Below are 12458 nucleotides of genomic sequence, written 5' to 3'. Positions count from 1 at the left end.
ACGTGCATCAGAGCGGTACCTGGCACACTGCTCGGTAAACATGAACCACTATTCTGATGGAGTCCCGGGGCAGTGCAGTTGAGCGTCCGGGGCCGTGCAGTTGAGCGTCCGGGGCAGTGCAGTTGAGCATCCGGGGCAGTGCAGTTGAGCGTCCGGGGCAGTGCAGTTGAGCGCCGAATGGAAAGCTCGGAAGTTGGAGTCCAACGAGAGGTGCCTGGGAAGAAAGACCTGGCTGTTGGCTTTTGAAATGCAGCGATTGACAGCTCTCTGGAGCTCAGTTCTTCTCAGCCCGGGGTTGCCACGAGCTGGGGTGACTTGACAGCATCCGGTACTGGTATTGGTATCATGGTTGTTCTGAGCGTTGAATGAGCATCCAGTGTGTGAAGCAGTTTGGGGAAATGTGTGATGTGGCAGCTCATTAAGCTGGAAGCAGGAAGCGCCCATTCAGGAGAGACAGGTGTTGATTGAGATGAGGCCCTTTAATGAGGACTAAATGCTTCCGCTTTGCCTTTTTACCCCTGCTCTGCAGAGTCCAGACCAGGTGGCTGCCTTTTGCCGCAGCCTGCATGAGATGAACCCCTCAGACCAGAGCCCATCTCCCCAGGACCCCACTGGCCCGCAGCTGGCAGCCATGAGACAGCTCACCGACGCTGACAAGCTTCGCAAGGTCATCTGCGAGCTCCTGGAGACGGAGCGCACCTACGTGAAGGTACGGCTTGCTCGGCCTGCCCCCTCCCTTCCCCGTGGGGCCTGCTTTCCTCTTGAGAGGGACCTCGTTTGTGTGTTCACATGTTTATTTTTTTTAAAAAAAACCCTGGCTAGCCACTAAGTAAGCCCATGGGGTGAACACTTTCTTGGTCTTTCACATGGAATTTGGCTTTTATTCCAAATGTTCAAATGCCTGGTTTAGGAGTCTCCCTGGGCAATGCCAAAAGAGCCCTTGTGGTCTACTGGGTTACCCGTGGGGCTGCTCACCACAAGGTCAGCAGTTTGAACCTACCAGCCTCTCCCGGGGAGAACGACGAGGCTTCCTGTTTGTGTCAAGATTTATAGCCTCAGAAACCCGCAGGGGCAGTTCCAATCTGTCACATAGGGTGGCCAAGAGTCCGAAATGGAACTCAAGGGCAGGAAGTGCGTTTTCTGGGTGTTGCCAGTGGTTAACACACGAAGCTGTTCACTAAAAGATGAGAGGTAGGGTCCTCCCAGAATAAGCCTCGCAAGAAAGACCTGGTGATCTGCTTACGAAGCATTAGCCTTGAAAACAGTCTGGACGACCGTTCCGCTCTGATGCATGCAGAGTCCCCGTGAGACAGAAGCTAATGGACGGGTACTGGGTTTCTTAGATGATGCATGCTGCATTAAGAAATTATGTCACTATAACTGAGTTATTGACAGAGGAAATGATGGTACTTTGCCCCTGCAATCTTTCTAATTATGCTGTTGAGCTAATACCAAAAGTGAATTTGGGTTACAGAAAAACAGATTGACAAATGAGGGTATTGTCTTTATAATCTACTTTGAATCTAGGCAGAGGGTAATTAAATCTGTTTTCTCTGTATCATCACTTCCTCTGGCATTTCATTAAAATCCCTCGTGTTAAAAGGGTGCGATTTGTTTTTAACGAGCTGTTTTATTCTTTATGTCAAAGAACAGTAAAGTATGCCTGTTGGCCTAACCCCAACCTGCTGCCTGTGTTTGTAAATAAAGTTTTATCGGCACACAGCCACACTCATTCATTCAGTGGCTTTGGTACATCAGCAGAGTTGTATAGCAGCCAGAGATGATACAACTTGCAAAGCCTAAAATTTTTACTCTTTGACATTACAGAAAAGGTGGTTTTTTCCCCACTCCAATGGACTTCAGGGACTCCCAAGACTGATGCTGTCATTTAACCTAACCTTGTTTTTTCTTGATAGGCTTTTAGTTGTACTCTTTGGGAGCTCTGGCAGCATAGTGGGTTTAGAGTTGGGCAGCTAACTGAAAGGTCAACAGTTTGAAACCACCAGCCGCTCCTTGGGAGAAAAATGAAACTTACTGCTCTCGTAATAATTTACCAAACCCAAACATCCAAACTCAGCCCCATCGAGTCGATGCCGACTCATAGTGATCCTACAGGACAGGGTAGAACTGCCCTTGTGGGTTTCTGAGACTAACTCTTTGCAGGAGTAGAAAGTTCCATCTTTCTCCCAAGGAGCACCTGCTGGTTTTGAACCACTGACCTTGCAGTTAGCAGCCCAATGTATAACCAGTATGGCACCAGGACTCCTTGTACAGTCCCAGAAGTCCACAGGGTTAAGTCTTCCCTGTCCTGTAGGGTTGCTGTGAGTTGAAACAGACTCCATGACAGTGAATTTGGTTGGATTTTTTTTTTAGTTGTACTCATGCAATTTTCTCTCAACCTTTAGGACTTAAACTGTCTGATGGAGAGATACCTGAAACCTCTTCAAAAGGAAACGTTTCTCACCCAGGATGAGGTCTGGTGAAATGGACTGAGCCTGGGGAGGGTCCTGTGATGGGTCAGCCAGGGAGGGGTGGGGAGCCCACTCGGTGCTGAGGCATGGCCTGGCCAGCAACTGTAGTCACTGGGTCGGTCACCTGATTGCCTGGTAGACTAGGAGGTCGCAGAACTGCCCCACCCTCTGGTGGTGGGATCATTGCCTTCACTGGAGAAGGTTGGGTGGGCGGGGGGGGGAGTTGGCCATCAGATACAGAGAACACTTCCACAACCCACTGAAATACAGGGTGGTGAAGTTCTTTTTTACTTTCCAGCTTGATGTCCTCTTTGGAAACCTAACTGAAATGGTAGAGTTTCAAGTGGAATTCCTCAAAACTCTGGAAGATGGGGTGCGGCTGGTACCTGACTTGGAAAAACTGGAGAGAGTCGATCAGTTTAAGGTAAGTCCCATCCTCAAAGAGCACAGAGCCACCTCCTAAGGCTCTACTGGGGGCACCAGCAGTGTAATGTGTTCTGCTGTCAACTGGAAGGTTGCAGGTTCGAGTCCAGCCAGAGGAGCCTCAGAAGAAAGGCCTGCTGATCTCCTAAGAAACCAGCCATGGAAAACGGTGTTGCCATGAGTTGGAGTCGATTTTTTTTTTTTTTAATGTCATGGGTGGGTTGTCCTGTGGGTCAAGTTGAGTGCCCTGCTAACACTCCCCAGGTGGCACTATGCACTCCTAGGTGAGTTCTTAGGCTTAGGCTTGCCCTGGTGAGAGCCAGTTCCTAAAGGGCCCCCAAGAAGGGCACTGACCAGGTCTTGTTTGTCTGGCTGGAGCTAAAATCATTGCCACCGACTTGCCTTAAAGTGGAGCATTTGTTTGCTTCTGCTTTGGAAATTGCAGCCACCTTGTCCTGTAATTTGCTATCAGCAAAGTAGCATAGCACCCCATGTCTCCCAGTAACCGCATTCATTTGTCCTGTTCTAGGAAAGCTTGCTTAATGGGCGTGCTGGTCATTATCCAGCGGAAGACAGCTTCCAGAACACAGTGTCCTTCCACGTTAGGAGGATGCATGGCTAATGCCTTCGTTGGGCCGTGCGCAGCTTGCTTCCTCCTCCTGGGCTGGTTTCCTTTACTGCAGAGATGGCCGGTGCTGCACACCCAGGCAGCACAGTTCCTTCATCCATGTGCCCTGGCCAGGGCTTACAGGCCACTCATATACAAAAGGAAAGGAAAGCATAGGTTTGTTGAAACAATGGGCACATATCTGCAATGTACAGTTTTTGTACAATAAATTTTGACAGATGTATACTCCTAGAACACAGTGAGCCTAACAGTGTAGAACAGGGTTTTGAGACAGTAACTCTTTATTTTTCTTAATCATTTTATTAGAGGCTCATACAACTCTTATCACAATCCATACATGCAGCAATTGTATAAAGTACATACATTCATACATTCATTACCCTCATCATTCCCAAAACATATGCTCTCCACATAAGCCCCTGGAATCAGCTCCCTCATTTTTCCCCTTCCTCCCCGCTCACCCCTCCTTCATGAACCCTTGATAATTTATAAATTATTATTTTGTCATCTTTTGCCCTGTCCAACGTCTCCCTTTGCCCACTTTTCTGTTGTCTGTCCCTCAGGGAGGAGGTCACATGTAGATCCTTGTCATCTGTTCCCCCTTTCCAACCCGCTCTCCCTCTACCCTCCCAGTATCACCACTCACACCACTGGTCCTGAAGGGATCATCCACCCTGGATTCCCTGTGTTTCCAGTTCCTATCTGTACCAGTGCACATCTTCTGGTCTAGCCAGATTTGTAAGGTAGAATTGGGATCATGATAATGGGGGAGGAGGAAGCATTTGGGAACTAGAGGAAAGTTGTATGTTTCATCGTTGCTACATTGTACCCTGACTGGCTGGTCTCCTCCCCGAGACCCTTCTGTTTGGGGATGTCCAGTGGCCTGCAAATGGGCTTTGGGTCTCCACTCTGCACTCCCCGACTCATTCACAATGACATGAATTTTTTCTGATGATGCCCAATACCTGATCTCTTTGACAGCTCATGGTCACACAGGCTGGTGTGCTTCTTCTATGTGGGCTTTGTTGCTTCTCAGTTAGATGGCCACTTGTTTACCTTCAAGCCTTTAAGACCCCAGACACTATATCTGTTGATAGATGGCACCATCAGCTTTCTTCGCCACATTTGCTTATGCACCCATTTGTCTTCAGCTATTGTATCATGGAGATAAGCACACAATGATATTATTTTTTGTTCTTTGATGCCTGATAACTGATCCCTTCGGCACCTTGTGATCACACAGGCTGGTATGCTTCTTCCATGTGGGCTTTGTTGAGAGACAGTAACTCTTTATGGAAGTAGAAAGCCTCATCTTTCTTCCATGGAGTGGTTGGTGGTCTTGAACTCCTGACCTTGTGATTAGCAGCCCAATGCATCACCACTACATCACCAGAGTGCTATGCATTGTAATTGACTCAATGACTGAGTTTGGTTTCTGGTTTTATAGGTAATGGTTATAACCATCTACCCCCATGTGTTTTCTCTTGTCCCTTTCTGGGCACTCTCTCTCCCACCCTCCCAGCTCCTGCCTCCCGCCTGCAGTCCCCAGACCACCATGTCACTTTAGATCATTGTGCATTTCCTGGAACTATACATAGTGGCAGCTTACAGCAGGTCCCTTTTAAAAGAATTTATCTCTTTAACTTACCATAGTTACTCTGAGAACCATCCATGTTGCAGTGTACTTTAATAGTTCTCAAAACCGGTTTTTCCTACACGGTTGGAAGAGTATTCCACGGTAGGTGCATCCCTCTGTTTGGTCCTGCACCTTGGATGGGGATTTCGGTGGTTTCCAGGTGTTCGTGTCGGTGTTTTGGCTCTGACAAGTGGAGCCGCTTCCAGCATTGGTGCCCACCTTCCTTTCTCTCAGGCACCTGCCTCGGGGTGGGGTGGCTGCATCACGGGGCAGGTGTGTGCTTAGTATTGTAGGACTTGCCAGGCTCTTCCAGGGTGGCGTGCCCTCGTACGTTCCCCCAGCAGTCCTGCTCCACCCCCCACGGTTGATGCGATCACGCTGTTTACTTGTGGCCGTTCTACCAGACATGTAAGGGGTGTCATTGCTGTTTCAGCCTTATTTACCTAGTGTCTTAGGATGATGAACAGCTTTTTAGGCACTTCTTTGTCTTCTGTATGTCATTCTTGGTGAAGTCTCTGTGCAGTTTTTTAGTCCATTTACTTCCTTATTACTGCGTTTGAAAATGTCTTTGTATAATCTAGATACCGGTTCTTGACTTAGATACATAAATTTGTAAAAATGTCTCCCCTTCTGTGGCCGCTCTTTTCATTCTTTGAATAGGGCCCTTCAGAGAGCAGACAGTGATAAATTTTCAGGAAGCACAAGGTATCATTCTGTGATTGCTTTTTGTGTTTGGAGTTTGACAGCGATGGAATCTTTGCCTGGGTCAGGGTCATACAGATTTCATGTTTTCTCCTAGCCACTTTGTAGTTTTGTGATTTTCATTGAGATCCGTGATCTGTTTTGAGTTGAATTTGTATATGGGATGATAAACAAAGCAACGCCCCCTTTGGGGTCATACAGCCACCCTGGTTTCTCTAGCAGCATTTAGTGAGGGAGTCCTTTTGTACTGTCTGCACTGCACTTCTTCTGAAGAAAAGCAGTTCTCCATGGACTTCATGAAGTTAGAATCACTTCTGATGCTGGTGGATGTAATGTTAGCATGTGAGGTTAGTGTTTGTGTGTAATGCTAGTTTAGATGTAATGGTAATGTGTACTGTTAGTGTAGATATTCGTGCTGTTGTGTAGTACTTGTGTGTGTAATGCTAGTGTAGATGTTTATGAATATGTAGTGTTAGTGAAGCTGTTAATGTGTAATGTGTACATGTAGTGTTAGTATGTAATGCTACTGTAGGTGTAATGTTAGTGTAATGCTACTGTGGGTGTAATGCTAGTGTAGATGTTAGTGTTGGTCTATAATATTAGTGTAGGTGCAATGCTAGTGTAGGTGTTAGTGTTAGTCTGTAATATTAGTGTAGGTGCAATGCTAGTGTAGGTGTTAGTGTTGGTCTGTAATACTAGCGTAGGTGCAATACTAGTGTAGGTGTTAGTGTTGGTGTATAGTATTAGTGTAGGTGTCATGTTAGTGTGTAATGCTAGTGTAGATGTTAGTATGAGTATACAGTGTTAGTGTGTAGTGGTAATGTATGGATGTAGTGTTAGTGTGTACTGCTTCTTAGGTGTACTCTTAGTGTAATGCTACTGTAGGTGCAGTGCTAGTGTAGGTGTTAGTGTTGGTGTATGAGTGTAGGTGCATTTGTATGTAGTGCTAGTGTAGATGTAACATTAGTGTAGATATTAGTATATAATGTTAGTGTGTAGTGTTTGTATGTAAAGTTAGTGTAGACATAGAGTTAGTTCCTGATGCTATTGTAGCTGTAGTGTTAGTGTGTGAAGCTGGTGTAAGGAGCCCTGGTGTCACCACAGTTAGATACTCTGCTGTAACTGGAGATTGGTGGTTCAGGCCCATCCAGTGACTGTGGGAGGGTGACCTGTTTTTGCAAAGATGACAGTCACAGAATCCCTCTATCGTGTGGAATTGCTGAGTCAAATCGACTTGAGGGCCCCTAACAACAGCGGCTGTATGGCAGCAGCTCTGTAACTACCCTGTTTCCCCCTAAATAAGACAGTGTCTTATATTAATTTTTGCTCCCAAAGATGTGCTAGGTCTTATTTTCAGGGGATGTCTTATTTTTCCATGAAGAATACGGTACACGTTTATTGTGTATTGTTTAAGAGACCTCGCGCTACCTGTCTACTCTGGCTAAGCTGCAGGCAACAGTGAGCTGCGCGGCGGTTACGGTAGCTTTGGGGGGCCTTATTTTTAGGGAGGTCTTATTTTCGGAGGGATGTCATATTTCAGCAAGAGGCAAAACTGTAAGTGGGTCTTATTTTCAGGGGATGTCTTGCTTTCAGGGAAACGGCATGAACTAAACAAATGAATGACTTTGGAATGAGGAAAATGAGGGTTACAAGAAGAGGTTTTTTCTTCCACAGCTTTCTGGTTTGATTGTCGAGTGTGACTCTGGGGTTCGGTCTGCTCCTGTGGAGACTTTCTAAGCTGGCTGGACTTGGGAACATGGAGGCATAAAGGGAGATGTGTGTGCTTCTGACAGCTGCTGTAACAACACACTGCGGACCGGGCAGCTGTAACAGCAGAAAGGTGGTGCCTCGTGGTCTGGAGGCCAGGAGGGCCAAGTCAGAGTATCCGCAGGGCTAGGCCTGCTCAGTTCTGGGGCAAGAGCCCCTCTATCCTCTCCCAGCTTCTGGTTGCCCTGGACATTCCTTGGCTTGTCCACACGTCTTCACGTGGCAACTCTTCTCCCTGAGGAACTTCTTGATGATTTGGGTGAAAGTACCGGGAGCCCGTTGGTTTTCTGTTCTGCAGTTCAGACACATGTGGGTTGGTGACGCGATCGCAGTCCTCACAATGCTACTTCCCACTTCCTTCTGCGCTTCCGGTTTCCCTTCGTCCTTCATTCCGATCCCTTCTGCCTTGTGAGCTTCAACCCTGGGCACGTGCTGCCCTTGGAGTTCATAGGACGGGTTGTTCGAGAGAATGTGTCCCTGAGCACTCTATAGGGCTGTTGTTTGCCTGAAAGTTGAGCCGTAAGAAAGGCACGAAGCCTGACGGCTGACTAAGGGCCATTGTCTCAGAGTTCCTCTAGTCTAGCGGTTCTCAACCTGGGGGTCATGACCCTTTGGGGGTCGAACGACCCTGCCACAGGGGTCACCCAATTCCTAACAGTAGCAAAGTGACAGTGATGAAGTAGCAAGGAAAATAATTTATGGTTGGGGAGTCACCACAACATGAGGCACTGTATTTTTTTCACATTAGACGTCTACATTTATTTATTATAAAACAAAGACTAGCTAGAGCAAGGAGTTCACATTGCACTTAATAGGCAGTTGTTAGGGAAATACCTCTTTTTTTCCTAATCATTTTATTGCGGGCTCGTACAACTCATCACAACTCATCCATCCATCATTGTGTCAAACACATTTGTACATTTGTTGCCATCATCATTCTCAAAACATTTGCTTTCCACTTGAGCCCTTGGTATCAGCTCCTCATTTTTCCCCTCTCACCCTCACCCTCTTTCATGAACCCTTGGTAATTTATAAATCATTACTATTTTGCTACGTCTTGCACTGTCTGATGCCTCCTTTCACCCACTTTTCTGTTGGAGGAACTATGTGAAAGGGTTGCAGCATTAGGAAGGTTGAGCATCACCGCTCTAGTCTCTTTAGTGAAATTAAAAAGACCAGTAGCCTGATCTTTCCTACTGGTTGTAGTTCCACATTTTTCTCCCACTCTATCCAGGACTGCCTGTTAGGAGCCTCTTCAGAGCAGTGAGCAGTGGTAGCTGGGTACCACCTAGTTCTTCTGGTCTCAGAACCACTGAGGCTAGGATTGTGGGTCCTTTCAACCAATTGTTCCATGTGCCGCCCATTCGCCCATGCTCGTCATTCTCTCGTGTTCCGGACAGGGGGAGACTAGCTCCATTGTGGATGGTCGCTCAGAAGCTTTTAGCAGCCCGTTGCTACTCACTGACTAGGGTGTAGAATATTGTCTTTGTGGACAATGCTATGCCAGCGGACCCTAAGAACGTGGTCCTGCACCATGAGACCCAGTGGCTCTTTCCCTCACATATTTCATGATGGCCAGGACGTTTTCATGCTTCTGCCCCTGTGTGCTCTTCTCTTCATGGGTGTGTGAGCAGTACACATAAACACATATGTAGCGCTATACCCTGGCATACCAAAATGCTTATGAGTGTTCACCTATCAATCGGAGGACACAGTTCTGCCCCTCACAGCGCACGGTCATGTAGACCTCTCCCTAGCAAGTATATGGTCTAAAACATTTGGAGGTGAGGGTGCGAGTCAGTACAGACTCTGAGTTGTTCATTATACAATTGAACCTTTGGGGAATCCAATTGATCACTTATATTCTAAATTTTATTTCCATGCTTGGGACCTTGCTTTTAATTTTAAGTTTCGTATGTACTCGAGGATAAGCCAACCCCAATATCAGCCAAGGGACCTAATTTTACCACAAAAACAGCATTAAAAATGTGCAGAAAAACTCGGCTTATACACGAGTAGATACAGTATACAAAAGGAGTATCTCTCTTGACCGGAACAAGATTAGCTCATTGTGAAGTGTACAGAAGAGATTTCCCTGGGGCCTGTTTCGTGTGTGTGTGTGTGTGTGTGTGTGTGTGTGTGTGTGTGTGTGAAATCGCGTACTTCAGACATACCAATGGCCTGGTAGGAAAAGACGCTTCCTTTCATCTTAGTCAGTCATATGGGCAGCAGTGTTGTGGGTTAGTGAGACAGTACCTAATTCCCAGAATGGAACATGTTTCTTTTATTAATAATAATGCATATATTCTTATATGCTCCCTGTTAGAAGAGAAATGGGGATGGAGGTCTAGTGGTTGGGGAAACCTACTTCTGTTTCTTTCACTCGGGGACAGGGAGCATTCCCTGGAGTGTTTGGGGGGCCTGTCAACAGTTACCATCGCTCAGCAGCCTGCCAGGCTGTTCAAGGTTCTAGTCCACCCAGCGGCACCATGGCAGAAAGGCCTGGGGGTCTACCCCTGAGGGTGTCCATTGAAAGCCCTGGGGGCACACCTCGGCGCTGACCCACGCAGGTTGTCCTGAGGTCCTTCACTCCGCAGCAGCTGATGGGACGGTCCCCGTGTTATGACATGTGCCACTTCCACCTCCCGACAGAACCTAATTGAGAGTACTCAAGAGCTTTCCGCCTTTCCCAAAATGCCCTAGGTAGTCCCTCGGCCGCATAAGAAACATCTCCAGGTAGCTCATTAAAAGGCGCACGCCTTGGCAGACCCGTGTCGTCGCACTGTAAATACCGGGAAGACAAGCTCGGGCATCCGCTGGGCCAGTCTGTCAGCCGCACCCCTTCTCTGAGGGGTCACAGGAGCCTCAGCGGGCACAGAAGGACCCCACAAGCGAGCATGAGGCTGAGCTGTGCGGAAGATCGGGGGCGGGGCGAGCTCCCTGGTTGCAGCTTGCTGAAACTGGCCCATAACCACAAACATGATCTGACGCTGCTCTTTCTCATCACATCCAGAAGGTCCTGTTCTCGCTCGGGGGATCTTTCCTGTATTACGCCGACCGCTTCAAGCTCTACAGTGCCTTCTGCGCCAGCCACACAAAAGTCCCCAAGGTTTTGGTGAAAGGTAAGGCGTGCAGGGCCCCGGCCCCTCTGGGTGGGGGGCATTCTCACTCAGGTCGCTCACCGTGGTTGGTGGGCTTTGGGACGGGGTCGTTGGTGTGGCAGAGATGTTCCAAGAAACCACAGAGATGGGTACCGGCACTGAGAAACGACATGCATTCACGTACGCCTCTGGGCACGGCATTCAGATTCTGAATGAGTGCTTCGGGCTGTTTTCCTGTCAGGGACGTGTGACTCAGCTACATGTGTTTGATCAAAGTGGACAGGTTATTTTGCAGTTAATGTCAAACGCAGGAGTGGAGGAAATTGCCCTCTTATTCCGCTTGCCCTTCATTAATATCTGACCCAGCGGCGTGTGCCTTTCTGTGCCGTGCCCTCTCCTCTTCACCCGGTTTGTTCCTAGGGGGCTGATCACAGTCACCACGGCCACTGGTCACCATTCATGGAAATGACTCCGTGGCCATCACGTCTCTCCCACGGCCTGGAGTCGACTCTGTTTGCCGTCTGCTTTTCTTCAGTGTCCTGAGAACACGAGGCGCTCCTCTGAGAGCACCTGGGCAGGAGCGGTGCTCCAGGGGCAGGTGTGGCTGTTCCTTCGAGAGCCTGGAAGGGCTTGGGGTGGCCTTGTCTTCTCAGGTCTAGCACGTGTCCCACCGCCGATGGAGCTGCAGGTTTCTGCCATAAGCCTTATCCAGGTGTTGCGGTTTGTGTAGGTTTTTCAACGAAAGAAAGAAAGACACATTTCCCTGGTAAACAGTAGAGTCCATAGAAAGTTTGATTTCCGAGGGTTTCTGGAAAGCGCCCTGCCTTTTCTCAAGACTCAACTGTGGCTGTTTTACAAGGGGCTCGGGGGCTCGGAGGCATAGTGGTTACACACTAGGCTTTGAGTCATGAGGTCCGCAGTTTGCCCCCACCAGTCACCTCTCAGGGAAGTTGAGGTTTTCTGCTCCTGGGAAGATCGACAGCATCGTACATCCACAGGGCCAGTGGTACTCTGTGATAGCGGGTGCTATGGGTCAGGGTGACTTGATGTCTCCCCCTCCCATATAAAGAGCTGCCCATTGTGCCCCCCAGTGTATACATAATGTACCAATTCCACATGTTCACATTTGGCACTAAAGAGAATTGCTTGCGTTTCTTTGAAATCAGCCGCAGGGAATAAGTGTCCGTAGCTCTGACCCACCAGCCACGGCACGGGGGAAAGAGGAGGCAGTCTGCTTCTGTGAGGATCGACAGCTCGGACACCCTGTGGGGCCGATCTTCTCTGCCCATAGGGTCTCTTCTCAGTTGAAATCGACTCAGCGGCAGTGGGCTTGACTTGATGCTTTTTCCGTAGAAAATATGGTCACTGGGCCGTTTCATTGAGTTAGCACTCAGCGCTAACTGAAAAGGTGGGCCGTTTGGAGTTCACCACGGGGAGCCTCAGAAGAAAGGACTGGTGATCAGCTCTGGAGCAATCAGCCATTGCAAATCCCGCTAGCACATTCTACTCTGAAACACACGGGGCGCCATGCGTCAGAGCCCGCTTCACGACAGCCGAGCTGCCTCCGACACCCACGGGCCTCATGGTGCGGATGGTGCCGCAGGGCAGGGCTCCCGTTCGGCACAGGACTGTGCAGAAGGGCGCACCGCTTCCTTGTCCGGTGTCTGACACAGACCTGGCTTCCTTCCTTCCTTCCTTCCTTCCTTCCTTCCTTCCTTCCTTCCTTCCTT

The 12458-nt window shown here is 48.5% G+C and overlaps 1 protein-coding gene across 6 annotated transcripts in view; it reads left to right on the top strand.

Annotated features, from left to right (window-relative positions):
• TIAM1 (TIAM Rac1 associated GEF 1) overlaps nucleotides 1-12458 on the top strand; it is a 472990-nt gene that overhangs the window by 438371 nt on the left and 22161 nt on the right. For all 6 annotated transcript variants that reach the window (XM_045284949.1, XM_045284951.1, XM_004711286.2 and 3 more), the window contains 4 exons: nucleotides 530-709; nucleotides 2406-2474; nucleotides 2770-2895; nucleotides 10641-10749. In XM_045284949.1, coding sequence (XP_045140884.1) covers nucleotides 530-709; nucleotides 2406-2474; nucleotides 2770-2895; nucleotides 10641-10749 — 484 coding nt within the window. The remainder of the gene's footprint in view (nucleotides 1-529; nucleotides 710-2405; nucleotides 2475-2769; nucleotides 2896-10640; nucleotides 10750-12458) is intronic.

The sequence above is a fragment of the Echinops telfairi genome, unplaced genomic scaffold (assembly GCF_000313985.2).
Source record: "Echinops telfairi isolate 266 unplaced genomic scaffold, ASM31398v2 ScPeMD7_7469;HRSCAF=8507_0, whole genome shotgun sequence".
Classification (NCBI taxonomy): Eukaryota; Metazoa; Chordata; class Mammalia; order Afrosoricida; family Tenrecidae; genus Echinops; species Echinops telfairi.
Note: the sequence above shows the minus strand (reverse complement) of the source record. Positions and strands in the feature narration are given on the sequence as shown.